This window comes from Scyliorhinus torazame, chromosome 8 (assembly GCF_047496885.1).
Source record: "Scyliorhinus torazame isolate Kashiwa2021f chromosome 8, sScyTor2.1, whole genome shotgun sequence".
NCBI classification, from domain to species: Eukaryota; Metazoa; Chordata; class Chondrichthyes; order Carcharhiniformes; family Scyliorhinidae; genus Scyliorhinus; species Scyliorhinus torazame.
Window position 1 is genome coordinate 251462466 of NC_092714.1, and position 27985 is coordinate 251490450.

General features: G+C 43.6%; 1 protein-coding gene across 1 annotated transcript in view; it reads right to left on the reverse strand.

Moving 5' to 3' along the window:
- LOC140428535 (serine/threonine-protein kinase Sgk2-like) overlaps positions 1 to 21770 on the reverse strand; it is a 46360-nt gene extending 24590 nt beyond the window's left edge. The window contains exons 1-10 of the mRNA XM_072515108.1: positions 21697 to 21770; positions 18301 to 18377; positions 11227 to 11353; positions 11089 to 11146; positions 9738 to 9821; positions 8492 to 8623; positions 4597 to 4709; positions 4465 to 4501; positions 4292 to 4378; positions 2941 to 3036 (exon numbers count right to left, since the gene is read on the reverse strand). Of these exons, the coding sequence (XP_072371209.1) occupies positions 2941 to 3036; positions 4292 to 4378; positions 4465 to 4501; positions 4597 to 4709; positions 8492 to 8623; positions 9738 to 9821; positions 11089 to 11146; positions 11227 to 11273 (654 nt within the window). The 5' untranslated portion in view covers positions 11274 to 11353; positions 18301 to 18377; positions 21697 to 21770. The remainder of the gene's footprint in view (positions 1 to 2940; positions 3037 to 4291; positions 4379 to 4464; positions 4502 to 4596; positions 4710 to 8491; positions 8624 to 9737; positions 9822 to 11088; positions 11147 to 11226; positions 11354 to 18300; positions 18378 to 21696) is intronic.
- Positions 21771 to 27985: the final 6215 nt, after the last annotated feature.

Consider the following 27985-nt stretch of genomic DNA (forward strand, 5'->3'; position numbering starts at 1 on the left):
TTACAAATGTTGTATGGAAAATATACACTTTCATGTTGTAAGGGAAATGATGACAGACAAAAGGGATTTGAAGGAAATTTGTCAGAAAGATATTCGCAAATGTACACCAGGGGCTGGCAGACATTCATGGTTCAGGACAATGTTAGACATTAATGTGAGGAAGTCAGGAAAGGAAGCAGGATCAATTGAACCTTTTAAATTAATGAAGCAAGGGAATCAGTGGGTAGTACATGATATCATAATTTACCATTCCAATGAGAAACGGAAAGCAATTTGGATGACGGAAAAATAGGACACTAGACAGCCAGTGATGGACAAAAGACCTTTTTGGTTACTGATGGACTGAGTTGTATGCTGTTTATAGGACATGAGGAAGCTTCTACGGTGCTGCTACCCCAAGGAGGTAAAATGCTTTGGAGGTAGTGGAACATACGGATATAGCAATTGTGTTACCTTCCTGAGCAGCTGCAGCTATGTTTCACGGTAACTGGACTTAGGAAAGAACAAAAAAAGACTCCTATCGACACTGGTCTGTGATATGGATACATTTACGAATTGATTTTGGTGCACAATTTAAAATCACAACACATGCATACAAATGACAAAGACAGGGGATATATGTTAGTCAGTACAATTGGATGGGGGGATAATTGACTAAAAGATATAGTTATGTTTCAAATGTCAAGACGGGGTGTAATTGAAAATATGGAAAGAAATGTCATTTGAAACATGGAAGTCTGGCACTACCTGATCTAAGAGAAACATGAGAGAATGTAGGGAAGACTCCCACAAAGGGTTAATAGCAGCTATAGGAGAGGATTGTAAAATGCAGATAGCCTTGGTCAAACGGGCTTAGCAGGTCTTTCAAGTCACAATCGAGTGAATTTTAGTATAAAGCAAAAAGCAATATTTCACACCTTCATTGAAGTTAAGTAAGCAGCTGGAAAGGAAAGGATGAGGTTCAGTTGAATTAGGTGACAATTCTAGGTGTGAAATTATGCTAACACCAGGTGAATATGGGAAGCTGGAGACAGACAACATGTCTACGAGAACGCAAATTAGACCCAAATCAAAGTCAAAATTATGAGCTGGGGACATATTTCGATAATAAAACTATAGAAATGATAGGAACCAAAATTCACACCCCTATTGAAATCAAAGCGTTTTAAACATTGCAAAGGACACAATATAATCAAATCTATGGGCTGATGATGCCCAAAATGAATACTTTGTCGCGTTAGAAAAATTTAGATTAAAGGTACCTTTTACAATCCAAGTGAAATAAAAGTTACTTTACAATAAAGTCATAAAAACTTAATAACCGTTAGAAAGATATATAAACCCTGACAAAGGGGACGGTAGGCAGAGAAGCAGAGAAGCAGAGAAGGAATCAGTCAGCTCAGAGTCAGCTCTCATAGCTCGGTCATGGGCAAGGGACAGAGAAAAAGCAGCCAAGCAGAACAGTGAATCCATTTGAGAAAGACCTCCAAAAGCTAAAAAGAGGAGGCAGAGTCAGCTCAGAGGCAGAGGGCAGAGTCAGCTCTCATAGCTCGGTACATGGGATCGACAAGACATAGCAACCGAGTTAACCAGCAAATACATCTAAAGAAGACCAGACTTTAAAGAAGATTGATTGTCAAGATGGGCCTGAAGGTCCCTTCAACCGACCAGGAGGGTCCAGAAGCAAGATCTTTTTACCTTTCTGTAAAGACAGTGATTGCAGCTTTTAAAAGAAAAAATATAATAATAAAATAACTTAAAAGTTTTAACCTGAAACAGTGGTTATTCCTAAGCCTACTTTACTTACTTAGCGATGCAGGGCCCAGGACATTGATGCTACTAAGTGGTAAGTAGGTAAAATTCTTCTATGAAGATATGGGTTATACCGGGGGATAACGTGAAAATATAGTTTGACCTGAATAGCACTCACCTAAGTCTGCATAGGAGTCAGGGAGTGAGAATCCCTGATCACCATTTAGAATGTCAGCCCTTTTTGGTATAGGGGGAATTCTAAGAATAGTGGTGAGTTTTCAACAACAGGAACCAGCTGTTTAAATACCCCCTCAGTGTAGCCCAACCCCTTCATTTAACTGCTCCAAATCAGTGATGCCATCAACTGCATTTAAAGCTTCAGAATTTGTAATGCCACTCCATCACTACCGCAGAAAGGTGTAACCCTACAGGCACAACTGGCATAGTGGGAAATTGAGAAGCTTGGGTACCGCGGGTATTGACATTATATATTATATTCAGGGAATCTCTGAATTCATGAAGATTCTGAAAATGGTGGGCGAGATAGGGAAATGGGGGCTTAGCCTTCAGCTGCCGGTGCTATTACAGTGAGTTACCATTAGTCACTAGTGGAATCAAAGTGCATTCTGCCTGTGGTTTCCCCTCTACAAATTACAAATTCTTCCCCAGATTCAGATTCCCCTCTTACCTACTCATGGGTGGCCTCCTGATTTTTGGAACATTTCCTACATCAGTTGCTGGTGCAAAACCATGAGGAAAAATACTGCCCTTTAGAGGATGCATAAAGGTTATGTGCAATAACATGTCATGTGACCTGATGTCATGTGCTTGGGTATCACATGGTCAGATGCCAAGTTGTCAGAATGTCACAAGATCGAGCTTCCAGAAATGTGTCCAGTTAGAGTTGGCAATTCTATCAGTGGTGGGCCTGTGAATGTGAAACTGGATTATAAGCCGTCAGTTTCAGGACGCTATTCCTCAATTTCTACTGGGCTACAAGCTTCAAAATTCAGTCGCTACTTTTACATGTGAGAAAATTACACTTCAACACCATATACAATAGTTAAATGATCCATAACCCACAAGAAATCCGTGGCTTGATATCCTATTGATTGTGCAAAAATGTAACAAATAACCCTAAATAATGGATTTCAGGCTCTAGTAGCAGGTTGCTAATTTGTTACTTACCAGTCCATACAACATTTCATAGAGGACTGCTCCAAAACACCACCAGTCAACTGTCCGATCATATGGTTGCTTTTTTAACACTTCTGGGGCAAGATACTGACAAAATAAATTACATTTAAAATGAGTGCTTATAAATTTTTGACAATGTGAAAAATTAACTTCTTGCGAGTATTGAATAGGAGCAATTAAATGGGAACCAATTGAAAGTGGATAATCACACCACAAGACAAAAGTAAACAAAGCCAAGAAAATATTCCGTTAACTTCTTTCCACCAATTAGAAACCTGACCAACAATCAGAAGTTGAACAGTCACACGGTGAACTGTAATATTCTTTAGTGGGACAATTATGTACACAATCCTTGGTGTCCATTCTCCACTGTTACAAGTATGATCAATGCTATCAACATCCTGGGGTTACCATTGACCAGAAACTGAACCGGAATAAGCCATATAAATACTGTGGTGACAGGAGAGGGTCAGAGGCTAGGAATCCTGCAGCGAGTAACTCACCTCCTGACTCCCCAAATCCTGTCCACCATCTACAAGGCACAAGTCGGGAGTGTAATGGAATACTCTCTACTTCCCTGGATGAATGCAGCTCCAACAACACTCAAGAAGCTTGACACCATCCAGGACAAAGCTTGATTGTTCCCCCTTCCACAAACATTCATTCCCTCCGCCACTGGCGCACACTGACCGCAGTGTGTACCATCCACAAGATGCACTGCGGGAACTCACCAAGGCTCCTTAGCCAGCACCTTCCAAACCCATGACCGCTACCATCTAGAAGGCCAAGAGCAGCCGATACATGGGAACACCACAACCTGGAGGTTCCCCTGCAAGTCATTCACGATCCTGACTTGGAAATATATCGCTGTTCCTCCACTGATGCTGGGGCAAAATCATGTACCTGTCTCCCTAACTGCACTGTGGGTGTACCTACAGCACATGGAACGCAGCAGTCCAAGAAGGCAGCTCACCATAACATTGTCAAGGGCATTTAGGGATGGGCAATAAATGCTGGTCTAGCCAGAAATGCGCACATCCCGTAAATGAATATTTAAAAACTCCAATATACTTTAGGAATGACCCTAGACAAGATTCAGCTAATCTAATAGTTTAAGAGACAGAGTAAAAAACAGTTGGCATCACGTAAAACGTATCGTAAAACGCTGAAATGTGAAGCATATTTGATTTGGACTTTGCTGAAAAATAAACAAACTTTCCAGGTTGGATGTTCCAATTTACATTGCTTGCAAAAACTATGCTTCATGTGATTTCTCCTCACGGACAACCTTTGGTTATTTAACCCTTTCAGGCCAAATGAAATATAGTTGTCACATCCGTACCTCAGGTGTCCCACAGAAAGTCGCAGTTGTTCCTGTTGGCTCTATTACTTCTTTACAAAGTCCAAAGTCTGTTAGCACAACATGACCCTGAAATAGAAGCAAAAGACGGTCATTAACAGGGTTCTGCGATGACTTTATTTATTTTTTTAAACTGGGAAGATTGCTAATGATACCTGCGAATCCAAGAGAATGTTTTCAGGCTTCAAATCCCTGGAATAGAAAATGAGATCTACCACTCAGACACAGGCTTTGGAATTTTATTTTTAAAATGTTGCAGAAAACACCCTCTTTCTAGCAGAACTCACCGATACACAATGTTGAGCGAATGCAGGTATCCTATAGCACTGGCCACCTCAGACGCGTAAAATCTGGCTCGTGGCTCTGGAAAAGTGTACTCGCGTTGCAGATGGAAGAAGAGCTGCAGCATTAAAAAGAACACTTCTAAGTGGCTGTCAATCATTTTACACTCACGGCCCTCTGCCGTGGAAGAACTAGTTAGTAGCTGCAGTGTTTAACCAGCACCTCCAGCGGAAGAATTTCCTTTTGGAGTGGCCTCCCTCCTGGGATATTGTCAACTTTCAGCAACGAGGTACTCCCAATATTTCCTCAGTCTTCCAGATGCTGGAAGCACCTGTAATGTTCTTTGATTGGGTTGATGTGAACAAAGAACATTAAACTTTGTTTTATAAACAAAGCTTTTATGACTAACACTACATTAACAAATAACCAAAATGTCTAAGATGAATACAATTGGAAATAAACGTCTATCACTAACTTATACAAAGATACAACAGAGCTACTCTAACCTATCAACTCCTAACAAACACCTTCTGCCAGAACACATGGTGCATCCCGGGTCCTGGGACTCCGTACTTGCCCCACCTGCTGGTCGGGCGGTAGAACTACAAAAGTAAAAACATATAACTTAAAATACACATGCAGACCATAGAATTTACAGTGATGTTGAACTACTCATATTATATACAAATGATAGTCCACCTATCATCACAGCACCAAAGTTCCCCTTCCTCTCGAGCCTGATCACTTAGGATCCAGCTACCTCGCAAAGTTACTGCAAAGAGACTTTTAAGTAGTTGTAGTTCACGATCAAACATTTTCTCAACATAGTTGGCCACTGTTTCGCCAATGCTGCGGGTTGAATAATATCACAAGTTTAACATAACATCAGAATAGTATGGAAGATTTCAAACTCCTTTATCTTTTTCCTGTTTCTGTGGTTCACAATACATGGGATGGAGACCCTCAGTTGCCATCTTCTTTGATGATGATATTGTTCTTGCTGCCTTGTTGCAGTTTTTCAAAGAGTAAAAGACAAATCCCAACCTTGCACAAAGTTTAAAAAAAAAAAATTTAGAGTACCCAATTATTTCCTTTTCCCAATTAAGGAGCAATTTAACGTGGCCAATCCACCTAACCTGAACGTATTTGGGTTGTGGGGGTGAAACCCACACAGACACGGGGAGAATGTGCAAACTCCACACGGACAGTGACCCAGGGCGGGGATTTGAACCTGGGTCCTCAGCGCCGCAGTCCCAGTGCTAAACACTGTGCCACGAGCCGCCCGACCTTGCACAAAGTTAGGACAATTGCAAGTTTTGTATAAATAAAATAATGCCCGTACAATTGTTGTAAGAACTCCCTAAGGCCAAATAAATTCAGAGAAATTATTGCGGGTTGCTGGTTTTCTCCCCAGTGGCATAATTTACCTTTGAATTGATCTTCGATTTTATTTCAGTCAATCTGTTGACGATGGCAAGTATTTGACTCACCTTCCACGAATCCTAATTTGCACCTTTGTTAGCTATAGGCCAAATTATCCCAGTGCTCCCCTGCCCCCCCCCCCCCCACCCCCCCACTCCCATTCAGCCCTTCCCATAAACCTCAGCTCATCAAAAACCCCACTGCCCTCATCTCCAGTGTGTCATCAGTGCCCACCAGCTCCCAGTCTCAAAAAAGCCCTTCACTCACATCCTTCCAGAAGGCACTGGATTTGCAAAATTAAATTCTGGGTCAATGCCTTTAAAAAGCCTCCCAAAGAGGTTACCTTAACACACATCCAATAAATCCAAAACTTGGGGCGCGATTCTCCGACCCCCCACCGGGTCGGAGAATCGCCAGCGGCTGCCGTGAATCCCGCCCCCGCCGTGTCCCGAATTCTCCGGCACCAGAGATTCGGCGGTGGCGGGAATCGCGCCGCGCTGGTCGGCGGGCGCACCCCCGGCGATTCTCCGGCCCACGATGGGCCGAAGTCCCGCTGCTGTCAACCCTTGCCAGCCGGCGTGGATTAGACCTCCTTTTGAACAGCGGGACAAGGCGGCGCGGGCAGGCTTCAGGGTCCTGGGGGGGGGGGCGCGGGGCGCTCTGGCCCCGGGGGCGCCCCCACGGTGGCGTGGCCCGCGATCGGGGCCCACCGATCCGCGGGCAGGCCTGTGCTGGGGGGGCACTCTTTTTCTTCCGCCTTCGCCATGGTCTTCACTATGGCGGAGGCGGAAGAGACCCCCTCCCCTGTGCATGCGTGGGGATGCCGTGAGCAGCCGCTGACGATCCCGCGCATGCGTTGCCCGGTGAAGTCCTTTCGGCGCCGGCTGGCGTGGCGCCAAAGGCATTTCCCGCCAGCCGGCGGAGCGGAAACCGCTCCGGCGCGGGCCTAGCCCCTCAAGGTGAGGGCTTGGCCCCTAAAGGTGCGGAATCTCCGCACCTTTGGGACGGTCCGATGCCGGACTGATTCGCGCCGTTTTTGGCGCCGGGTAGCGGACATCGCGCCGTTTGCGGAGAATCCCGCCCTAGAAGTTTGATTCAAATTTCAAATGTCCCAAGTTTGCCTGTTTCTCCCCAGCGCTTTCAGTGCTACCATGTGGCCAGTGATGGGAGTGCAGCTGTGCAAATAACTTTTGGGTCTCATCCCCACAACCCAAAGATGTGCAAGGTAGGTGGATTGGCCACGCTAAATTGCCCTTAATTGGAAATTTAAAAAGAAAAACAAATAAGGGAAAAATGAGGAAGACCCAGGATTAAACAACACAGGACCTGGGACAATCAGCGAAATTACAGGATGAACCGATACACGACAGGATGGTTGTTCACCCTGAATGTAGGCTGTTGAAGTCACCAACGTAGATGTTTGGGTGTGCTGTTGGGCCACAGGTCATTTGGTGGCCTGTAGACATTTGTGATGGTCAGTTTACCTGCTCGAAACTGTGGTCATTCACATCAGACCTTCACACATTGAACTTCTGCCCCGAGAGATTCATTCCTGGTGATATCACGCCCATTCACGTTGAATGGATTGTTAACCTTGACATCAAACTATAACTGCTTTCCCAGCCATACAAATAAAATTAAGTAGTCTGGGCAATGACAATAGGACTATGTAAACAAAGGGCTTTAATATTACCTCTTATTGCATTATACCAGTTACGAGATTTTGCGATATCTGTCGGATATCAGGATAATTCCCTGAGACCAGGCCCCCATCTTAGTATATTTGTAAAAAGAAATCATTTCTACAAGTTACCAATGTCCCTGCCTATATCTGCTACAAGAAATGGAACCATTGCAGTTTTCACTCCAAAGATATCCTGATAACTCCACTTCCTGGGCTTAGTGCTTATTTTCTCAACATAGTACAGGGGAATCACTGATCAAAGTAAAATAGTCAATGTGCTACCTTTGCACTGAGCTGATGCAAACTTTCTCCAGCACATTAAAGAGGCGACAGTTGGAAGCGCTGTGCCCATCATGTACAGCGCTGTCACAGTATCACCTCAGTTGCAATGCCATTGCTGGTTGAGATCAGCTCAAATAATATCCGACCGAGGAACCGGAGAAGCAGAAAGCAAGGGAAGGGGTGCAACAGTTTTTCAAATAATTTTAGAGTGCCCAATTCATTTTTTCCAATTAAGGAGCAATTTTGCGTGGCCAATCCACCTACCCTGCACATCCTTGGGTTGTGGGGGCGAAACCCATGCAAAAACGGGGAGAATGTGCAAACTCCACACGGACAGTGACCAAGAGTCGGGATTGAACCTGTGAAATGAGGCACGGAGGCAGCAATGCTAACCACTGCACCACCGTGCTGCCCTGCGGGGTGCAACAGTTAAACACAAAAGTCAGATACAAAGTTTATGAAGCCACTGCAATCTTTGGGGAATCACTAGTCCACGAGCGGCATGGACTCACCTCACCACCGTTCACATAATCCAGCACAAAATAGAGTTTTTCTGTTGTCTGAAAGCAGTAGTGGAGCCCAACCAGAAAGGGATGCTTGAGATTTTTCAGTAGCACGTTGCGTTCAGCCATAATGTTCTTTTGCTAATTTAAAATAGGTACCATTAGAATCTGAACAAGTAACCATGGAGCGTACATTTACATTTACTAGGTACATTACTAATTTTGCAGGAGAATTCATACCAAATTCAGCCTAGTTTCAGTGTATCTAACTGCCTACAGTCCTATCCTGAAAAAATCTCTTTAGTATCAATTATCAGTCTATTTCCATTGTTAGGTAACTTTATCCCAATGTAAAAGCACAACTGTAGCTTAGTGGGCAGGGCGACCACCTCTGCCAATGGCATTTGCTGCAGCATAGCAGCACAGTGGGTTATCACAGTTGTTTCACAGCTCCAGGGTCCCAGCTGCGATTCCCGGCTTGGGTCCCTGTCTGTGCGGAGTCAGCACATTCTCTCTGTGTCTGCATGGGTTTCCTCCGGGTGCTCCGGTTTCCTCCCACAGTCCAAAGTTGTTCAGGTTAGACATATTGGCCATGCTAAATTTCCCTTAGTGACCAAAAAGGTTGGGTGAGGTTACTGGGTTACAGGGATAGGGTGGAGGTGTGGGCTTGGGTGGGGTGCTCTTTCCAGGAGCCGGTGCAGAGTCGATGGGTCGATTGGCCTCCTTCTGCACTGTAAATTCTCTGCTTCTCTAGGGAGACTTGAGCAGAAGAAGATGTGGGCTGACCTTTCAGTGCAGTACTGAGGGAGTGCTGCACTGTTGTAGGTTTCATCTTTCTGACAGAATGATAACTGGGGTTCCTTTTGCGGCCTCAGTTGGACGCAAAAGATCCCCTGGCACTAAATTGAAGGAAACAAGTTTACAGGGCCCTGGGGAAAGAAGAGGGCAGTGGAATTAATCGTACGGCTCCAACAAAGAGCTGCGACGCTCATGAAGTGTGGAATGGCCTTCATTCTGTACTATTGTGCTTCTCCGACAGAAGCAACGTGGATTTTCAACAGATTGGAGACCCAGAGGCCCTGTGTTGAGAAAATTAAATCCATCCCAATATCTCCTTTTATGACTCTGTGCCATATTTTGTTTTATATTGGTCCTCTGAAGCACTATCTGGCATTTTATTAAGTTTAAAATGCTAAATATAAGATGTTGCCGTTGCACTCAAGGAACTAAACACTGAGGACAGTCTTATACTTACATCATTTCTTTTCAGGATCATTTTCTTCTGCAAGACTTTGATGGCATAAAACTTGCCATCTGATTTATGTTTAGCAAGGAGAACCTAAAATAAAAGTCCAGAATTTTAGAGTCCTAATTCTGCATGGCACACTCACAGGATTAAAAAGTTACATATTTCCAAGTCCATATTGACTATATTCCATGCATAAGTTAATTTCGACTAAGCTCAAACGAATAAATTTGAACATATTTAAAGACAGATGCAAGTTTCTGTAAACTATTCATTTCAACAGACCTGAGTTTTGCTTATTCGGTTAAAATACCTGAGGGCACGATCGAACGTCCAAGGTGCGGCCGAAAAGCAACTCATTGCGGCGTAACGTGGCCGATAGAAGCTGGGAGACTCTGCTCTCGGGATCTACCTGGCTCGCAACGCGAGTTTTGCCTAGCAATGTGCGGGGCACTGGTGCGGCCTAGGTCGTGCTTTCCCCGCTGAGGCCCCCTATCCAACCCGAGTGACCTTTAATGGTATTGTGTTTCTCGGCGCTGCGAGCTCTCGCTATGGGATTTTGTTCCCATTTAGTTAAATCATGCCCAATATTTTAAATAGAACACTCTGTGGAAAATGGAAATAAAACATAGAATGAAAATAGAAATTGCTGGAAAAACTCAGCGGCATTTTCTGTTATGATTTCGGATTTCCAGAATCTGAAGTATTTCGCTTTTCGAACAAAATATTCCAATTCTCTTCCGCCACCTAGTGGTGCAGTAAGGAAAAGGCAAACCTATGCCTGCCTCCGTAGCTAGTTATTCCTCGAACCGGTCACTAGTCTGAAACCAGTGACTTATAGCTTGAGGGATGCCATTCCTTATCAAACAACACCCCCCCCCCCCACACACACCCCCCTCCACCCCGTCCCCCCGCCAAGTGCCAAAGCGCTGACCAGGAGACTCTCCAACCCATATCACCAGCCATTAGCAAGCCAGAAGGATTTGTTGGTTTGCACGCAATGTGGCTGCACTATGTACTGCACCTTCCTTATCCATGAAGGGCTGAGGTGGGATTTAGAACCAAGACCACCTGGCTCAGAGGTAGACGCACTACCCGCTGCGCCACGAGACCTCCCTAACAGGGTATAGAAATTGGGTAAAGCAGGTTCAATACTTGCACTGCAGGAGAAATGCAAACATTATTTTTTAATACATAAATTCACAGTAGCCGTTTATTTATTTTTCAATTAAGGGGCAACTTAGCATGGCCAATCCACCTACCCTGCACATCTTTTGGGTGGAAAATGCAAACAGAGATTAAAGAACAAACAGAGTAAAACAGAAATAAAATCAACTTAGCAGTAAAATTATTCACTTACTTTCCCAAAGCTCCCTTTTCCAATAATTTTGAGAAAATCAAAGTCTGTTGGTTTGGCGCTGCAAGCAAATAATCATTTTTTTAAATTAACTGTTTCCGGGGACAACATAAAATGATACTAACGCTAAAATGAACTTACAAGGAATTGGCAGTAGGCCCCAGGTTGATATTATTCGGCACTGACATAATCTGCAAGGGGAGGTTTGAGTCACACGTTCAAAGGAAGGGATGCACTTGTTGAACCATTTAATAAGGATCTGGAAATTCTAGATATCAAAAACAGGAAATCAAATGTTAAGAGAGTTTTCTACTTACTGGATTCCCTTCATCATTGCGAAAGGGATCCATTCGAATTTTTGTGCAATTCATTCTCGCAGGAGGACAACATAGAAAATAGAAGCAGGAGGAGGCCATTCGATCCATTGAATCTGCTCTGTCATTCATTATAATCATGGCTGATCATCAAGTTCAATACACTGATCCCGCCTTCTCCCCATTTTCCTTGATCCCTTTAGCCCCAAGAGATGTATCTAATTACCCTTGAAATTGCACTATGTTTTGGCCTCAACTACTTTCTGTGGCAGCAAATTCTCTGGGTGAATAAATTTCTCCTCACCTCAGTTCTAAAAGGTTTACCCCTTAGCCTCAAACTATGAGCCCTGGTTCTGGACTCCCCACCATCGGGAACATTCTTTCTGAATCTACCCTGTCTAAGCCTGTTAGAATTTTGTAAATTTCTATGAGATCCCCTCTCACTCTTTTAAACTCCAATGAATATAATCGTAACTGACTTAGTCTCTCCTCATATGACAGTCCCGCCATCCCAGGAATCAGCCTGGTAAACCTTTGCTGCACTCCCTCCATAGCAAGAACATCCTTCCTCAGATAAGGACACCAAATCTGCACACAATACTCCAGGTGTGGCCTCACCAATGCCCTATACGATTGCAGTAATACATCCCTACTCCTCTCGTTATGAAGGCCAACATACCATTTGCCTTCTTTATTGCGCTGGTCAAAAACAACCACCGTAGTATTCTAATCCCATTTTCCAGCACGCGGCCCATAGCCTAGTATGCCTTGGCATCACAAGTGCACATCTAAATACTTCTTAAATGTTATGAGGGTCTCTGTCTCCACCCCCTTCCAGGCAGTGAGTTCCAGACACCCACCACCCTCTGTGTGAAATGTTTTTCCTCACATCCCCTCTTAACCTCCTACCTTAAATCTATGCCCCCTGATAAACTGAATTTGGTCTGGTTGGTGGAGCAAATGAAGGGGGATTTAAAAAAAAAATTTTAGTGTACCCAATTCATTTTTCCAATTAAGGGGCAATTTAGTGCGGCCGGGGTGGCGGAAGGCGGGGTTGGAGTGGTTTGTAGACCTGTTTGTGGGGGCAGCTTTTTGAGCTTGGAGGGGTTCGTAGAGGAGCATGAGCTGCCCAGCGGGAATGGGTTCTGGTACTTACAGATTCGGGATTATTTGAGGAAAAAGGTATCGTCCTTTCCTGATCTGCCAACGCCGGGGTTGCAGGACAAAGTGGTGCCAAAAGCAGGATTGGTGAGGACAGGGTGTCGGAGATTTATAAAGAACTAATGGACTGCGAGGGCGCCCCAATAGGAGAAGTTAAGCGGAAGTGGGAGGAAGAGCTGGGGAGGGAGGTGGGGGCTGGGTTATGGGAGGTGGCTCTGAGAAGGGTGAATGCATCCTCTTCGTGTGCTAGGCTTAGCCTCATCCAATTGAATGTAGTTCACAGGGTACATATGGTGGTGGCCAGAATGAGCAGCTTTTTTGAGGGGGTGGATGATAGGTGTGGGCGGTGCAGGGGCGGAGGGGGGGGGGGGGCGGTGCAGGGGGCACGTGAACCATGTCCACATGTTTTGGGCTTGTCCGAAACTGGAAGGATTCTGGCGGAGATTTGCGGACGTGGTGCCTGAGGTGCTGAGGGTAAAGTTGGTCCAGAGTCCAGAAGTGGCAATGTTTGGAGTGTCAGAAGACCCAGGTGTCCAGGGGGTGAGAGAAGCCGACGTTTTGGCTTTTGCCTCTTTAGTTGCCCGGAGACGATCTTGTTGGGGTGGAGGGACTCGGGGCCGCCGAACCCGGGGGTGTGGGTGAGCGACTTTGCGGAATTCCTCAGGATGGGCAAAATCAAGTTTGCCTTGAGAGGGTCTGTGGAGGGGTTTGCCCGGAGATGGAAACCGTTTATCGATTTCTTCCAGGATAGTTAACTCAGCAGGGGGAGGGGGGGTTACTTTTGGGTTAAAAATGAAGGCTGAGTGGGTGGAGGGTAAAACCGGGAGGGCAGGTCACAGGTATGTTGGATAATTATATGTTATAAGATTTCCGTTTTGTTTCTTTTTGGTTGTGTTTGATGTGTATATATTATATATATATATATAAAAGCCTCAATAAAAACATTTAAAAAAAAGATCTATGCTCCCTTGTCATTGATCCCTCCACCAAGGGGAAAGGTATTTTTCTACTCTATCTATGCCCCTCATAATTTTATACATCTCAATCCTGCCCCCCTCAGTTTCCCCTCCTCCAAGGAAAACAACTCCACTCTCTTCATAGCTAAAACTCTCCAGCCCAGGCAATATCCTTGTAAATCTCCTCTGGATCCTTTCTAGTGCTATCACATCCCTCCTATAATGTGGATCAGAACTGCACACAATTCTCTAGCTGTGGCCTAACCAATGTTTTATACACCATAACCTCCTTGTTCCTAAACTCTATGCCTCGGCTAATAAAGGCTTCCTGTCTGCTAACCAGCTTTCTATCCATCTCAAGACACTACCCATAATCCCATCATCTGTGAACTTACTGATCAATCCTCCGACTCTCATGCCCAAATCAGTTATATAAAGCACAACCATCACTGATCACTGCAGGACCCCACTGGATCCAGGCATCAAGTCAGAAAACACCCCTCAATCATCACCCTCTGCTTTCTGTCACTCAGCCAATTCTGGATCCAATTTACCAAATTTACTTGGATCCCACGGACACTTACCTTCTCTACCAGTCTCCCATGTGGGACCTTATCACAACCCTTGCTGAAGTCCAAATAGACCACGTCAAATGTATTGCCCTCATCTGCAACCTGGTCACCTCTTCGAAAAATTCAATCAAGTTGGTCAGACATGACCTCCCCTTAACAAAACTCTGCTGACTGTTCTTGATTAATCCCGGTCTCTCCAAATGCAGATTAATTCTATCTCTCAGAATTGCTTCCAATAGTTTCCCCACCACTGAGTGAATAAACAGCTCCTCCTCTCATCAGTTCCTAAAAAACTCTTGCATTCACTTTGGTGTTTGTTTCATCTACAAGGGTGGGTTAATTAAAAGCAGTGATTTTGTAAAAGACAATCACATCCGACAGATTTGATTGAGTTTAAGTAAATAACTTCCTTCACTGTCACTGGGTCAGGATCTTGGAAATCCCTCCCTCACAGCACTGTGGGTGTACCTACACCACATGGACTGCAGTGTTTAGAAAGGTCACCACCATCTCAAGGGCAATTAGGGATGGGAATTAAAAATGCCAGCCTAGCCAGCGACGCCCAAGTCCTGGGAAGGAATAATTAAATAGTAATGTATATTGATACAGTAAATGTTTCGAAAAGATTTCATACAGTGAAAGATTTTTTGGTAAAATCCAGGCATTTGGCACTAATGGAAATGCACCAGACACAATAAAAACTTTGGCGAAAAACAATAAAAAAAGAATAACGTGTATTGGATACTTTTCAGGTTGGAGCAATGGTATCCCCCAGGTGTCAGTGTTGGATTGACTGTTGTTCTATGCAGGAAGCTACCAAAATTTACAGTCAACAAAAATAGGGAACATGCGTAGAGCCATGAAGAGAATTGTAACAAACTGTTAATATATTGGGCAGATAAAGGTGAGAGGAGATTTAAGGTGGATAAATGTGAAGCATTCATTTGAGAACAAGAAGGAGGAAATATACATTAAACAGTAGAACCTCTGAAGTCGTATGCTCAAAAAATTAGTTAGATTTTTAAGAAATATGGATCTTTTATATGTTTTTGCATTATGAATTCTATGCTATGTACCTTTCATGCTGTTTGTATTAACCTTTGGTAAGCAAAACGTTAATTGCTGGGTTGGGTTCTAATGGGAAACCACTGCTCATATTGACAAGGTTAGGCATAAATGAAGAGGTCACACGAAGATTAGGGATACTGGGCGGGATTCTTCGTTGACACCGATATCATAATCGGTAATCGGGTGGAGAATCCATTCCGACACCCAAATCGGGGCCGGGGCCGGTTTGATGCCTGTCAGCCATGTTTTCTCATTACCCTGTGTTTGTGGAACAAATTGGCTTCCCGTTGCATAATGCCTCAGATTTAAGGTGTCGTTCTTGTGTTTAAATTTCAACCATGACTTTATCCAACTTCCTCCAGACCTACAATACTTACCCCGGAATTCTTTGTTCCTCTGATTAGTCGAACACCTCCAACTCCTCCACACGCCCAATCCTATTGTCCCACCATTAGTGACTGCGTCGCCTCGCATAAATGTCACTCGCTAAGATTACTGCCCTATAACCCTCCATCTCACTCTCTCCTGAGACTCTGCTAAAAACCCACTATATTCAGAAAGACTTGCATTTATATAGCTCCTTTTATGATTACAGGACACCCCAAAGGGCTTTATAACCAATGAGGTACTTCTGAAGTGTAGTCACTGTTGTAATTTAGGAAGCGAACAGCCAATGTGCGCACAGCAAGTCCCCACTAACGGCAACATGATCACCACCAGATAATTTTTTTTTGCGGGTTTGATTGAGGGATACTACATTTTGCCAGGATAACGGGGATAACTCCACAGTTCTTTGTCAAAATAGTGACATGGGATCATTATCTCCACCAGCCTCGGTTTGATGTCTCATTTGAAAGACAACAATGCAGCACTCCCTCAGCACTGTACTGGAACCAGTCTGACTTCTGTGCTCAAATTCTGGAGAGGAAACTGAAACCAGAACCACCTGACTCAGAGACAAGAGTGCCACCAACTGAGCCCTGACACTTAACCAAGCTCTGGTAACCTCATCTAATCTTTACGTTGTGGCTCAGTGCGGGTTTGCCCTCATGTCTCTGAGCAATTTATTATGTTAAAGGGGCTATATTAATGCAAGGAATAGTAAAAGCTATTTCCACGGGTTGGTGAATTTGTAATTCGAATGTCTAAATGTAAGATCACCGCCCAAAAAAAGCAAGAGAGAATTTAGGAAAATCAATCTGCTTATATGTTTCACAGTAGGTTATTTAGAATTCTCTACTGGAAAGATAGAATCCCTACAGTGCAGAACGAGGCCATTTGGCCCATCAGGTCTGCACCAACTCTTCGAAAGAGCACCCTACCTAGACCCAATCCCCCCTGCCCTGTAACCCTAAGGTGCAATTTAGCATGGCCAATCCACCTAACCTGCACATTATTTGGTCTGTGGGAGGAAACCGCAGCACCCAAAGAAAATCCACACAGACACGGGGAGAATGTGCAAACTCCACACAGACGGTCACCCGAGGTTGGAATCGAACCCGGGACTCTGGCGTTGTGAGGCAGCAGTGCGAACCACTGTGCCACCGTGCTGCCCTCTCCTTCAAGTCAAAGAATCACAGAATTGTTATGCTGCAGAAGGAGACCACTCAGCCCATCATGTCAGCACTGGCCCTCCCAATGAGCATTATGACTGAGTGCCATTCCCTTGCCTTTACCCCGAGTCCCTGCACATTGTCTCTGTTCAAATGATGGTCTTAAGCCCTCTTGAATGCCTCGATTGGACCAGCCTCCCCCACGCTTCCAGGCAGGCCATTCCAGACCCGAGCCATGCCCTACTTGGTGGACAGTGAGTTCCAGGTCATTGCCACTTGCTGTGAGAAAATGTTCTTCCTCACAAAACATAATCGTTTTTCAAAAGGAAATTGAAAACTATTTGGGGGTGTAGTATCCTCAATAACGACACGAGAGTGTGGAATGGTAAATGGAGGCTTTAATAAGCAGAGAACTAGCCAGCTACAGAGATGAGTGCTCACTGAGAGCCGCCTACAGGGCGTCACCTTATATACAACTCCCTGGTGGGCGGAGCCGGAGTCCCCCAGGGTTCCAAACCCGGTCTTAAAGGGGCATCACCTACATGGTGTTAAGGGTACAGTAACCATTCATCACAGGGGGAAAAAAGGATTTAGAGAGAATACAAGAGGAACAGGAATTCTTCCCAGAAAACCCCATGGACCAAATTGTCTTTGTCTGTGCTGTAAGATTGTAAATGATGTCAGTGCAGAAAATAACAGCACAGATCATGATGTTACCAAAAATAAACGCAACACGTTTACTGGGCAGAGGAAACTGGTCAGCAGTCTGGAGGGCTTGGTTTAAAAAAAACAGATCCCAGAAAAACCCAGCAACTCTATTTAATTGCTGCCACATGCTACGCGAAATCTCGACCACAGGATCTGGTGGTCAAACACAGGCACAAAGAGGAGTTTACAGATACATTTATGCTGCAGCTGTTGGCCTGAGATTGGTAAGGGCGGCAGCATTTTCAGGCAAGCATGCTCTAATAGTCCATGGCACCAATTCAGATTGTCAATCCAGGGGTGAGAACTCTCTGCCTGAATGTATTCACAGACAAGCACAGAGCTCCTGTCCTTGTAATTAAACCCCAAATATTTGGAGTATTGGGTGGAGCAGCCGCACACTCTGAACATTTAACTCAACTCTGGCTCAGCTTTTTTGGTAATAATCACTTTCAATACAAGTGTCAACAAGATGACACGTAATTCAGTTTAAAAGTCATTTTGTGTTCTCACTGTGCAAACAGCAGCAGTTCAGCACTGCATTCGTAGCTGATCGATCTGTCCCTCTGCCGGTTAATAGACCAAGTAAACAATAGCGACTGTACAAAGTTATTGCTAAATAAGAAAAACAACTAAAATAGATATTTTGCTTGGAAGATGTGCGAATTCTCCTAGCTTTGCAAATCCTCGGACAACTGAGACTAAATCCGGTTTAATTGGCCAAGGTCACCTCCCTCTGGAGTTTAAACCGCCCAAGTATTTGTATTTTCTATATGTTGTCTAAGAGATGACATTGCAATGATTTGAGAATGAATGCAAAACACCAGAGTGACTTCAGAACCCAGCTTTTTGTCATTTGAAAGCAGCATCAAAGGGTAATGATTACCTGGAGGTTTGCCAATTTCTTGCATTGAACCACAATAAGAACTCGCTGTAGTGCACTTATCGGGATTTAATCCACTCCTGTCCGATTGAGAAAAGAGGTTAATTACAAATCAAGTGCTTTAGAAAAACAGGAACATTGAAAAGTGAACAGAATGGATACCAGCACACGGTTCTAAAGTCAGCCTCACTGATTGGTGCCCTGACCTATCTGACCAAGAACAGTAATCACAAGGTTTTTGATGTATCAAAGGGGTAATTAACGCTGGATTTTGTTTTTCTACAGCTGCTGTTGATTTTGCTATTTTCATTGACATAGAATCCCTACAGTGAAGAAGGAGGTCATTCTACCCATCAAGACTGAATTCTAGAGGTCATTCTACCCATCAAGACAGCAGGGGCTGTTTAGCACAGGGCTAAATCGCTGGCTTTGAAAGCAGACCAAGGCAGGCCAGCAGCATGGTTCAATTCCCGTAACAGCCTCCCCGAACAGGCGCCGGAATGTTGTGACTAGGGGCTTTTCACAGTAACTTCATTTGAAGCCTATTTGTGACAATAAGCCATTTTTCAAGACTGCGCAGACCTCCCGGAAGAATACCCTACCTCGGCCCACGCCCCTGACCTACCCCTGTAACCCCATAACCCCAGCTAACCTGCACATCTTTGGAAACTAAGGGGCAATTGGTCATGGCCAATCCACCTAATCTAGACATTTTTGGAGTGTGGGAGGAAACCGGAGCATGCGGAGGAAACCCATGCAGACACGGGGAGAATGTGCAAACTCCAAACAGACAGTCACCCAAGGCTGGAATCGAACCCAGGTCCCTGGTGCTGTGAGGGAGCAGTGCTTTAACCACTTTGTCATTTACTTCTCTTCTAGGCCCATCTATTTGTTCCTTTATTTGTCCCATTCCCAAATCATTTTTCCTTGCACCATCACCCCCTTTGTCCTTTACGTGTCAGCCCTGGATCACTCTCATCTCTGAGTCACAAGGCGTGGGGTTCAAGTCTCACTGCAAGACCCGAGCACAAAATGGCTACCACCCTAGGCATGTGCTGCCCTGTCAGTGGTGAGATGTTGGGTGAGATGTTGGGTTGAGGTCTGACCTGCCCTCTTGGGTAAAAGATCTCGTGGCAATATTTTTAAGATGAGCTGTTGAAGAAGAGTCATATTGGACTTGAAACACTAACTCTTTTCCAGCATTTTCTGTTTCTATTTCAGTTATTCTAGGTGTCCTGGCCAATTTTTATCCATCAATCAACTTTACAAAAACAGATTATCTGGTCTATATCATATTGCAGTTGTGAGAGCTTGCTGTGTGAGAATTTGCTGCCATGTTTCCAACATAACAACAGTGGCTACACTTCCAAATTGCTTAGTTTGCCTTCAAACACATTGAGACGCCCCGTGGTCACGGAAACCAGCATAAAAATGCAAGCCTTTATTTTTCCTTTTCTTTTTAACCCTTTCCCTCCTTCTGTACTTACTTAAAACCTATTATATCTCTAGCTTTTAGGTAATTCTGATGAAATGCCAACAACCTGAAATGTTAACTCGGTTTCTCCCTCCACAGATGCTCCCTGATTATTTCCAGAATTTTCTGTTTTTATTTTGGGTTCCCAGCATCTGCAGTGTTTTGCCGTTGCCTGATATTTCATCCAGTTGGTTATTTTGATCAAAACACAATTATTTCTTGGCCCCTTGACAGGGTTATTTAACCCTGATTTCAATCCATGGATCATGGCTAGAAAGATGCAGTGTTCATGTATTTTCCATCGTGTTTAAATATTCTCATACACCTATCTATTCATTAAAACATCTATAACCAAGTAGGGGTGGCACGATGGCACAGTGGCTAACACTGTTGCCCCACAGCACCAGGGACCAGGGTTCAATTCACGTTCTCCCCGTGTCTGTGTGGGTTTCCTCTGGAGGCTCCGGTTTCCTCCCACAGTCCAAAGATGTGCGGGTTAGGTGGATTTGCCATGCTAAATTGCCCCTAAGTGTCCAAAGGTTAGGTGGAGTTATGGGATAGGGCGAGGGATTGGGCCTTGGTAGGGTGCTCTTTCGGAGGGTTGGTGCAGATTTGATGGGCCGAATGGCCTCCTTCTGCACTGTAGGGATTCTATGATTCTAAATTTGGTAAAATCGTTCAGAGGTGTAGATAATACTTGAGTGGAGACTTAAACCAATCCTCTTTCATAGGTGAACTGTTCAAATGAAGCTATCGCTCTTAATCTGATTTTAGCTTCTTTTATTAATACTGCTTAATGGAGACTAATAATAGTGCTTTATGAAGAACTAGGCCACAAGTAGATCATTGGCTGATTTAGAACTTAAATTGCTCTTGTATTAATGGAACTGTTATCTTTAAAATAGGTTTGCCACAGGATTTAATCATCAAATATATTGTTCTCTAACACAAAGTTGCAGAACATTGCAAAGTATCAGCATCTTTCAACAAGTTAACAATGATAGTAAAATAAACTGGAAATTCAGAATTAAGCAAACAATACTGTCTAATCAGATAAGCAAGGGAACTGATTTAAACTGTTAATAATTTAAAGTAAATTGCATGGAAGGGCATTAACCGGGGATTTAGCTGTGCGGAAATATGAGCAGACTGAATCTGTGGTTGTTGGATTAGAGGAGAATTATATGTCATGTGTCGATCTGCCAGTAAAATTGTGCAACTGAATGGAAACGAGGTTCCAGTTAGACCCTTCACATTTGGGCTATTTGAGCCATAGCACTTAAACCTTGTTTTACGTGATAGCTTTAGCAACGGTGTGTGGCACACTGATTTTCTCTGACACTAAAGATGTAGTGTAAATCTACATATATAGAAAAGCAACTTCTAATGGCATTACATTGCCATGTACCTGATCTGAGCGAAGCTCATTCTTAAATATGATATTGATGCCATAATGAAGTCCACATATTTAAATAGAGAAACATTTCCAAACATACAAAGATTCGAAATAGGAGCAAAAATAGACCATTCGGCACCTCAAGCTTGCTCCACCATTTAATAAGATCATGACTGACCTGTTTGAGTTTTGAATTATGCATTCCCATAACCCGCCCCCCATAACCTTTGATTCACTTTCTTAAAAAGAATCTAACTCCTTCCACCTTAAAAATATTCAATGTGGGGCAGCACAGTGGCACAGTGGTTAGCATTGCTGCCTCACGGCGCCGAGGTCCCAGGTTCAATCCCGGCTCTGAGTCACGGTCCGTGTGGAGTTTGCACATTCTCCCTGTGTTTGTGTGAGTTTCGCCCCCACAACCCAAAAATGTGCAGGCTAGGTGGATTGGCTATGCTAAATTTCTCCTTAATTGGAAAAAATGAATTGGGTACACTAAATTTACATTTAAAAAAATATTCAATGACTTCACCTCTATTGTCTTCTAAGGCAGAGCGTTCCAAAGTTGGTAGCAATAAGCTGCTGCTAATCCTGGTGCTGCCAGCGAAGAATGCGAGTGACCTGCAGGTAAAACAGGGCTGAAAAGGACAGGAGCCTATTTACTAAACAGAAAACAGGAAAAAAAACACTGTTTCTGCTCACCTGGCATGAAAAAGGCACATTGTAACCTTTAACTGTCCTATATTTACTACTCTTAATGCGTTAGAAATATGTACTTAACCATACTAATAATTTTACATTACTAGTTATTAATAAAGAGAATCTCACTATCAGTACTCGTTGAAAGAATCATAATGAAGATTAACCTATTTTTATTGCATTTTTAAAAAGTAATATTTTGTTTTGGTGAGGGTAAATTGCCGACACAGGGGCTTGAAGGAATTATAATACTGGACAGTCTGAGGAAACTCAGTTGAGAAATTTGGAGTAGAGACTGTTTCAATAAGGATGACGTTCTCCGCTGCAAGTGTTCTTTCAGAACAACAGACCTCGTGAATTTTCTTGACCTCTGTACACATTTGCCGTTAAGTTATTTCTTCAAGTCAATACCTTTGATTTTGTTATTTGCGTTTAATTGTCCAAGAAAACATTGCATTCTCCATGCAGAAGCGTGCTGGGCCCATAACCCAGAGGTCGATGGATCAAAGCCATCCTCTGCTATTTATATGGGCAGCACGGTAGCACAGTGGTCAGCACTGTTGCTTCACAGCTCCAGGGTCCCAGGTTCGATTACCGGCTGGGTCACTGTCTGTGTGAAGTCTGCACGTTCTCCCTGTGTCTGCGTGGGTTTCCTCCGGGTGCTCCGGTTTCCTCCCACAAGTCCCGAAAGACGTGTTGTTAGGTAATTTGGACATTCTGAATTCTCCCTCTGTGTACCCGAACAGGCGCCGGAGTGTGGCAACTAGGGGCATTTCAGAGTAACTTCATTGCAGTGTTAATGTAAGCAGACCTGTGACTATTTGTTTTTAAGTCTTATGGATGTTAAAAATAAAGCTTAAAGGATTACTTAGTGTTGTATTCTTTGGGGGTTGTATTTGAATTAATGGTTGCTAAGATGTTCACTGTATGTTTTAAAAAGGTTAGCTTGAGTTCATAGAATAAACATTGTTTTGCTTTTAAAAATATACTTTTCCATTTCTGCTGTACCACACCTGTAGAGTGGGCCCTGTGCTCCCCATACCACAATCTATTAAAAGTTGTGGGTCAGGTGAACTCCATGATACACTTTGGAGTTCTCTAAACCCTAGCCCATAACACAGCGGACGGAGATCCACCGAGGAACACACGACTGGGGGACCGGAGAATCCCGCCCGGCATATACTCCACTGTGCCACACATTCACTTGGGTTTCAGAGTGGAGAGTGTATTTGCCCACAGTCATCTTGTGTGCTTACAAGGGACTTTGTGTTCATGAGACCATTGTAGATTAAGATGTACTTTGTAATCTGTGTTAATCCTAAAACCTGTGTGTAATTGTAAGGTGATAGTAAAGACCATAATCCAATTATTTCATGTTTAATAAATGTTTTTTTCTTGTTGCTAAAACTGATTAGAAGTCCTGTGATCCTGTTATTCCATGTTTTACTTTTTTTTAAGTTACAGTCTATTGAGCCAGGGTTCCATTCTGGAATTTTCCCATCCAGTTATAACATCTGCTGGGATCTTAACACTTATTTCTAATGTTTACCAATACAAATATAAATCCCCTAAAACTACCTTAATTTTCCTAACAAGAGTCACTTTGGCCAGAATTCTTTGGCTGTTGCGATTCACTTTTCCCGCCGGTAGTCCAAAACTGACGGCGGGTTTCCCCGCGGCGTGGGATGGCTTCAATGGGAACTCCCAACGATAAGCGGCGGAAAGCTAAAATCCCGCCGCTAGGGAACATCACACTGCCGAGCAATACATGGATGGGGAACCGAAGAATCCAGCCCAATATCTTTCTCGTGCGGTAATTATATAATATTTTTTACTTGTGTTTGTAATGCCTCTCTACTGCTTTGTGGGTGCTATAATTAGGCAGCAGCAAGTTATACGGGGAAACACAGTTAATGTTTTGAGATCTGGTTCGATTACACCTGGCATCCTGAGAGCAATTCTGAACACCAAAATTAGGAAGGACGTATCAGCCTTGGGCAAATGCTACATAGATTTACTAAAATGATGCCTGGACTGTCAGGGTTAAATTATAAAGAGGGTCATACAGACTCAAAACATTAACTGTGTTTCTCTCTCCACAGATTCTCCCAGACCTGCTGAGATTATCCAACATTTTCTGTTTATATCGCAAGTTATACTGCCAGCTCTGCGCACTCTTAAAGTAGAGCATTGTGCAGAAAGAATGCTTTGCTAAATGACATACAAACACTGCTGAATATTAATGTTGGCAAATATCTAATTGTTCCATTGGATCAGTAGTAATATTCAGTAGTAATGTTAAGATATTAAGGAGTACATTGGTCACTTAGAAACATTATAAACCAAACTTAGAATATAAGGTGGTGGGATTCATGCTTCAGTCAGGCAAAGCTCTGGTTCGATTACACCTGGCATCCTGAGAGCAATTCTGAACATCAAATTATTAAGGATGTATCAGCCTTGGGCAAATGCTGCGTAGATTTACTTGCGTGATGCCTGGACTGAAAGGATTAAATTATAAAGAGTCAGTACACAAACTAGGACTGTATTTCCAGGAATTTAGAAGATTAAGGGGTGATTCAATTAACTTTTCAAGATGTTATGGGGAACAGGTAGGGTAACTAGAGAGAAACTAGTTTTGGGCTTGAGGCAGGTCCTTCAGGAGTGAAGTTGGGAAAGACCTCTGCACACAAAGAATGGGACATGTTGCAACTCTCTTCTGCAAATAAGAATTGGTGCTGGTTAATTTAAATCTGAAATTAATAAACTGTTGTAAACCAAAGATATTAAGGAATATGGGGCAACAGTATATGGAGGAGGTTGTTGATTGGGTCTCATTGCATGACAGAACAGGCTCCAAGAGCTGAATGGCCTTCTCCTGGTCCCATGTTCCTGTGATTTAAGAACAAAATTGATTTGTTCACCTTGGCTGTAGTTACACTTTCATATTTTGTTTTTCTTTTCAATACAAAGAGCTGAAACAGCTAATACCTCATAAGATAAAAATACCCAAGTTCTGCGCTGTGACCGGTTCCACCAGATTGGCTATAGATACATGCATGGGAAGAGAAGACAAGGCAGTCAGGCAGTTTCCCCTTCTACTGAGCATCAACAAAATACGTTGCCTGTGCAAGTCTTCAAACAGCCAATCTGCTTCTGAACCAAAGTGTTCAGAGGCTCAGGTTTCTGCTAGTTCCTGCCTGTTCTAAAGATATTAAACATTCTCATGTGACCTGTTTGTGTATTGTTGTCTTATTAATGCCTGTTACTATAACCGAGTTCAACATAATCAGAATGTGTTGGCAGTCACATGCCACAGCCAGCTGCGTCTAGATAATAATAGTTCAAACTGGCCTCTGTTTTAATAGGAACATATGAACAGGAGCAGGCCATTTAGAACCTGGAACCTGTTCCACCATTTAGTAAGGTCCTGGCTGATCTACGACCCAACTACTGCCTTTGTCCCATTTCTTTAACACCTCAGCTTAGCAGAAATCTTTCCATATCAGATTTAAAATTAACAATTGATCTAGCATTAGCTGGCATTTGAGGAAGAGAGTATCAAATGTTTACTACCCTCTGCTGATAGCAATTTCTTAGGTTGTGCCCCTTCGTCCTAGATTCTCCAATCAACAGAAATACTTTAGGAGTTCCCCTGAATATTTTGGGGTCTTTTCTCAAATCACGTCTTAATCTTTTAACTTCCAGAGAATTTCATCCTAGTTTGTGTCTCTTCCTAATTTAACTCTCAAAGTTTAGTCATTATTCTACTAAATCTACCTCTTGAAAGGCTAATAAATGCTTGCTGAGGCGTGGTCTCATAGTATCCAGGCCGAATTTCTTTGTCCAGTTGCAGCACGATTTCTGACCCTTTGCATTTAGTCCTTTAGATTTAAAAGCCATCATTTCATTTGCATTTTTGATCATTTTTTAATACTCGTTTATGGTATTTTATTGATCCATGTACATGGAACCGTAAAACCCAATACAGGTCCTTGTGGGACATGCCTAGTCACATTCTTTCAATTAGAGTACCTGCCTGATATCCACACTCAGCTGCTCAGCTCATGTCCTAACCTGGTCAATCATTTGCTTTCAATTCTATGAGCCGCAATTTTAGTTAATAGTCTTTTATGAAGAACTTTATCAAATACCTTGTCCACGTCCATATAAATAGCTTTCGTGGACATGTCCTTGTCCAAAATGTGGTTGAGATTTTCTGGCCCTCCTGCCGTGGGACTTCCTGTGGCGGAGACGGCAAGCTGTTGGCCGCCGGCGGGGTCTTCTGGTGCCGCTGAGGTCAATGGCCATTTGCGTGGCCTGCCAGCTCCGCCATTGAGGAACGCGCCATATTGGGGGTGGGGGGAGGTCGATCTCGGTGGGACTGGAAGATCCCGCTGGTGGGAAGGGCTGTAAAATCCCACCCATTCAGTCAGCTCATCAGAAGGTTTGGTCATGTTCGTTGGGCATCGCCAAACTTCAGTCCATGCTCTCTCTCTCTGGTCAGGGTAAACCTTTCACCTTATGCTTAATTACAGATTCTAGCAATTGCCCAACAACAGATGTTAAGCTAACTAATCTATGATTCTCCTCTATCTCATTTCTTAAATAGTGGAGTGACATTTTCACTTTTCCATTCCAAAGAAATGATTTCCAAATGGAGAGAACTTTGGAAAATTATAATTAGGGCATCTGAAAAGTTCCCACTTACTTCTGGCAAATGCTGGGATGGAAACCTGGTTTTAAGAATTTGTCGCTCTTTGGTCCCATTATTTTCTTCATTATTATATTTACATTAATCTTACTCAGTCCTTAATTAGACAATAATTTTCCTGGGATGTCTGGCATGCCCACTATTCCCTCTACTGGAAAAACTAAAGCAAAATAATTATCAACATTCCTGCTACTGCCTTATTTTCATTGACATCACTATTGCCAGTTTGCAAGGGACCCACAATGCTTCTGACACCTTCCTTATCCTAATGTAATTGTAAAGGTTTTTTTTTGTGTTCATTTTGACGACTCTTGCGAGTTTCTTTTCATAATCCCGTTTTGTAGCTTTCTATATTACCTTTTGCTGCTCTTTGTATCTTTTCCATTCACCAGGATTTATGTGTGTTTTTAATGCATTTTTGTACTATTTTCCTTTTAGTTTTATGTAGTCTTTTATCCGTTCGTTGTAAACGGTTGTGGTTTTTTGGCAAGTAGGACTTCCTCCCTTTAGGGCACAAACTGATTTATACCACGTTAAATTATTTTTTAAACACCTTTTTATAATTCATTCATGGGACGTGACCTAGTTGCCCTTCAGAAGGTGGTGGTTGGTTGCCTTCTTCAACCGCTGCGGTCCTTGAGGTGTAGGTACATCCACTGTACTGTTAGGGAGGGAGTTCCAGGATGTTGCCCCAGTGACAGTGAAGGAACAGCGGTATATTTACAAGTTACAATGGTGAGTGACTTGGAGGGGAACCTCCAGGTGGTGGGGTTCCCAGGTATCTGCTGCTCTTGTCCTTCTAGATGGTAGTGGTCGTGGGTTTGGAAGGTGCTGTCTAAGGAACCTTGGTGAGTTACTGCAGTGCATCTTGCAGATGGTACACGGCTGACACTGTTGTAGCCACCTAAAATGGCTGATTCCCTATTAATTTGGCCAAAACCCGATTTAAAATGGCTAACCGTAAAGGCTGATGGGAAAAGCAGCCAACAGGACACAAACGGACAGCTGCAGACAGAATAGCGTATTCGGCTTTGGGGAAGTCGGCCCAGGACCGATACCTGCAACCATTAGCAGCTCATCAACCCAGACATCTGCAGTTTAATCGGCTATCCCCGGGAACAATTGCAATATATTAGCAATTGAATGCCGGGCCAGACCTGTCGGCGCCTGCAGTAGCCGAAACAAAGACAGGTGAACGACCACCCCCCGATCGAGGAATTGCCCCGTTATTGGACGTATCGAACCCAGTGATTGGGAACAAGTCCAATCACTTGGGACTCAGGGTCAAGGGCTGCCCCGAGAGGCGGGAAGCCCCTGGGCCCTATAAAGTGAGGGGCCAAGTTCAGATCTCTCTCTCTCTCCCTTCTTCTCCTGCTCGAGACCTTCGCAAGAACATCGACCAGAAACT